General features: G+C 39.2%; 1 protein-coding gene across 1 annotated transcript; it reads right to left on the reverse strand.

The window, feature by feature from the left end:
- Positions 1 to 248: 248 nt before the first annotated feature.
- Positions 249 to 937, reverse strand: LOC132181769 (uncharacterized). Its single transcript, XM_059595005.1, has 2 exons — positions 330 to 937; positions 249 to 261 (listed from the first exon to the last, which is right to left on the reverse strand). The coding sequence occupies exons 1-2, from the start codon at positions 935 to 937 to the stop codon at positions 249 to 251; spliced, it is 621 nt and encodes a 206-aa protein (XP_059450988.1).
- Between the last annotated feature and the right edge of the window lie 3,308 nt (positions 938 to 4,245).

A 4,245-nucleotide genomic window follows, 5' to 3' on the forward strand; every position in this document is an offset into this window, starting at 1 on the left:
AGCCTGATTGCCCGTAGAGGCAATTCCCACTATGCATCTTACCACACTTCTGGCAGGAAGGGCGTTGCTCGACCCCTCTTTGGTTATGGAATTGCTGAGGTGTGTAACTCCTCTCTGCTGGTTGGTTAAGTCTCCTCTTGTTGGCATGGAATGATTGTCCCCCTGAGCGGTTTCCTTGCGGTGCAGTTCTCTTCTTCTGATTAAAGTATTCCGAGTTCATTCTCTGTGTCCGCTCAATTACTGCCGCCTTATTGATCAAGTCTGTCAATTTGCAAATCTCAAATCCCACAATCTGATTCATGATGCGCGGCTGTAACCCTCGTTCAAACTTTCTTGCTGTGAGCTCCTCTGTGGACACCAAGTAAGGCGCGAAGCGAGAAAGTTCAATGAACTTGGCAGCATATTGCTCCACCGTCATTGATCCTTGAATCAAATCTGTAAATTCCTGGGCCTTGGCCTGTCGAGTAGTTTGAGGAAAGAATCGCTCCAAGAACGCCTCCTTGAAGTCCATCCAGGGAATGATTGCGCCTAGTCGTTGTTGCAGGTGTTCCTTCTGAGCGGTCCACCACCGTTCAGCTCCCTCAGTGAGGTAGAAGGTAGCATACTTGACCCTCTGTTCTTCAGTGCAGTTCATCACATCCATCAGCTTCTCTATTTGTAAGACCCAGTTTTCGGTAGCTATTGCGTCGGGTTGTCCATCAAAAATAGGAGGGCGTTGCCGATTAAAGTTTCCGAAAGTACACCCTTGCTGCCCTTCACTGGATGTTCCTCCCTTGGTATTGGTACCCATTGCCAGTAAGCTCACAAGTTGCGCCGCCAACGCAGTCAAAGCTTCCGGTTGCTGGTTGGCAGTGGTGTTTCCTCCGTTCCCAGCCTCATTACCCTCGGTATGACCCTCCTCGATGTTGTTAGTACGGCTGCGAGTCGGGGGTGCCATTGCTCTACGACCGAGGCAAAAGAGAAGAAAATAATAAGCAATTAGAATGTATTCATGTACTGTCTATAAGTGACTACAAAGACAGACTCTACTTGGCCGGAATGTGGCTTCCCATTACCCCACTATTTCTATCAATAGTTCTAATTCTTAAAGTCTACAGAACCTTATAACCTTTGCTCTGATACCAAAATTGTAACATCCCCATCCCGTTAGGGTTAGGTTTGTTAATGATTTTCTTACTTGCAAAGATCCATAAGGTTTATCAACTAAACAATACTAGTATAACAATGAATGCATGAAAGTCTAGAATATCATGTCTAAAAATAATAACCAAACTGAAATATTCTTGTTTAACAGAAATATGTCTCACAACGAGATAGATATCCTTATTAAAATAAATCTATCAATTTCTGAAAGAAAACTGTGCCAACGCACTTATTAACTTGACTAATATGAAATCATAAGAAATCCTAAATACGCCTGCCCCCATTCCGGCCTCCTAGTGCAGCCTGGTCACCACCTGAAACAAGAAATAAAAACTGATGAGCCCAAAGGGGGCCCAGTAAGTGAAATCCACAACCATGAGCAGTTTTACTCCTTGTCCCGTTTTGAAAAATGGAACTCATAACTACATATGTTCCCAGTATATTTTTAAAGAAAACAGAAAGCAATTAAAATATATTTTCATCAATAAAATTTATGAGTTTTTATCTCATACTAGGGCCCATGTATACTGTTACCCCCATATACTAGGGTTGCGCGGTCCTTGCGACCTGGGATGAGATACTGTGGCCGCAGCCCCGTCCCCTGGCCAGCCGATTAACTCTGGGTGCACTCAGCATGGCAAAAATAAAACTATGATGGAACCACCTTCTGGCAGAGCCTCCTTCAGCGGTTGCGCCTCCATCCTTAGCATCGGTACCGAGCTTTTCTCTTGTTTCTCTTGGGCCAAAAATACACTCCTCCCTACATGTGCCTCATTTTATAACATTCTTTTCTCATTGCTTGTACTTCTCTAGGGCAACATGTAGGAGGGTTTATGATCATTGTCTCAAAATTCTCTTTATAAACATCACTATTTTCACAATATTTCCTTTTCTCAAACTTGTCATGCATGTAGCAAAATTCCATAATATAAACAAAATAATCATTTGCAATTGAAAACAAAATTGCATAAATAGCATGACATGATAATTTTTATGGAAGGGATAATAAATTCACTTACCTCTTGACTGCAGTAAAATTTTCCTCTGACTGCTAACTAATCTCCTGAAGGAAATACAGACACATTACTACCCTCATACGCGTCACAACAAAACGTTCTACTACTATTATGAGTTGGCTTGCTAATCAATTGAGAATGAACTTACTTAGGTATTTAGGTATATTTTCTCATAAAATTTTTAGAATTTATTTTATTTAGTAGTACTCCTTTATGTATATATACTTTAAGTTCTTCCATACTATATATATATATATTTACACTGCCCACTACCCCATCTATATATATAGGTGAACAACTTGAATACCATATATATATATATATACACGTCCGTTAGCATGCTATATATATATATAACATTTTACCATGCGTGTATATAATATACAGTACTACTATATATATATATATATATATATACCTTGAATCATTATAAATATATTGAACAATCAGATGTATATATATTTGAAATCCTTCAACTCATTATATATATATATATATATATATATATATACACACTTTAAAGTATTCATGTATATATATCTATAATTCCTTCAAATCACTATATATATATATAGCTGCACGTGAGGTGTAAACAAGAAGACAATCTCTTTCCCATTACAAGGCTACACGGCAACCAAGGTAAAATGCTGAAATTTGACTCACAATTGTGCTATTAATGAGTATATATATATATCAGATGAAGAAAAGCAAATCTGTGAGGCCATACCTAACACACACAGGGAGAGCAACGTGACGAGGGAAAAGTGAGCGGCAGGAAAATCCCTTCTTTTTTTTTTCTTCTTTCTTTCTTTCTCTCTTGGTGTGCGGCAAGCTTGTTTCACTCCCTTAAATAGGCTGAGTAGAAGATCAAAGGAAATAGGTTTTCAAGGAGCTTAGGGTTTTTTTTTTTCTTTTTTTCTTTTGGTAGTCGGCGCCTAGGGCCGGGCTCCAATATATATATATATATATATATATTATTACTATTATTATATTTAACTCTTTTATTTTATTTACTTGTTATTATTATTATTATTATTATTATTACTATTATTATTATGTATTATTATTATATATTTTTAATTCGTCCATTCTCATTGTTAACCTAAGCCAACCCTTTTTTTTAAAAAAAAATATACGAGTCAACTAAAAATACTCTAAAGGGACTTAGGATTGTTACACCCTGGAAGCATGCCTTGCTCAATTTGGAGATGATTTTGATTTGGACAAGTTACTTGAGCAGGTAGAAGCGATTTTGGAGAATGCTCCTCTGGTAAACAGTGAGAAAGGGGATGCAGCGATACCCGAGCTTAAGCCTTTACTGGACACTCTTAAGTATAAGTTCCTCAGTCCAGCAGACTCTTTGCGTGTGATTATTGCTTTGAATTTAGTTGGTGCTTAAGAGGTGAAATTATTGGATGTTTTGAGAGAGTACAAGGAAGCTATCGGTTGGACCATTGAAGACATTAAACGGATCAGCCCCTTGGTGGTAATGCACAAGATACATTTGGAGGAGAATGCCAAACCATCGAGGGAGCTGCAAAGGAGGCTTAACCCAGCTATGCAAGAGGTTGTGAGGGCATAAGTGAAAAAGTTGTTGGATGTAGGGATTATTTATCCAATCTTTGATAGCAAGTGGGTGAGCCCGATTCATGTAGTGCCTAAGCGGACTGGATTGACAGTAGTGAAGAACAAGGATGACGAGTTAGTCCCAACTCGTGTTCAATCAGGATGGAGAGTTTGTATAAACTACCGCAAGCTGAATGCCACCACAAGGAAGGACATTTTCCATTCCCATTCCCATTCATTGATCAGATGGTGGAATGCTTGGCTGTGCATGAGTATTATTGCTTCCTGGATGGTTATTCTGGATATAACCAAGTCCCTGTGGACCCTAAAGATTAGGAGAAGACGACATTTACCTATCCTTTTGGGACGTTCGCCTACCGTCGCATGCCCTTTGGGTTATGCAATGCACCTACCACCTTTCAGCGGTGCGTGATCAGCATATTCTCTAATATGGTAGAGCGTTTCTTAGAGATTTTCATGGGTGACTTTGCCATCTTCGGTTCATCTTTTGAGGAGTGCC

Source organism: Corylus avellana, chromosome ca5, assembly GCF_901000735.1.
Source record: "Corylus avellana chromosome ca5, CavTom2PMs-1.0".
NCBI classification, from domain to species: Eukaryota; Viridiplantae; Streptophyta; class Magnoliopsida; order Fagales; family Betulaceae; genus Corylus; species Corylus avellana.

What these genes read in the sequence shown, in the direction of transcription:
- LOC132181769 (XM_059595005.1), bottom strand. Translation starts at nt 937, where the DNA reads ATGGCACCCCCGACTCGCAGCCGTACTAACAACATCGAGGAGGGTCAT.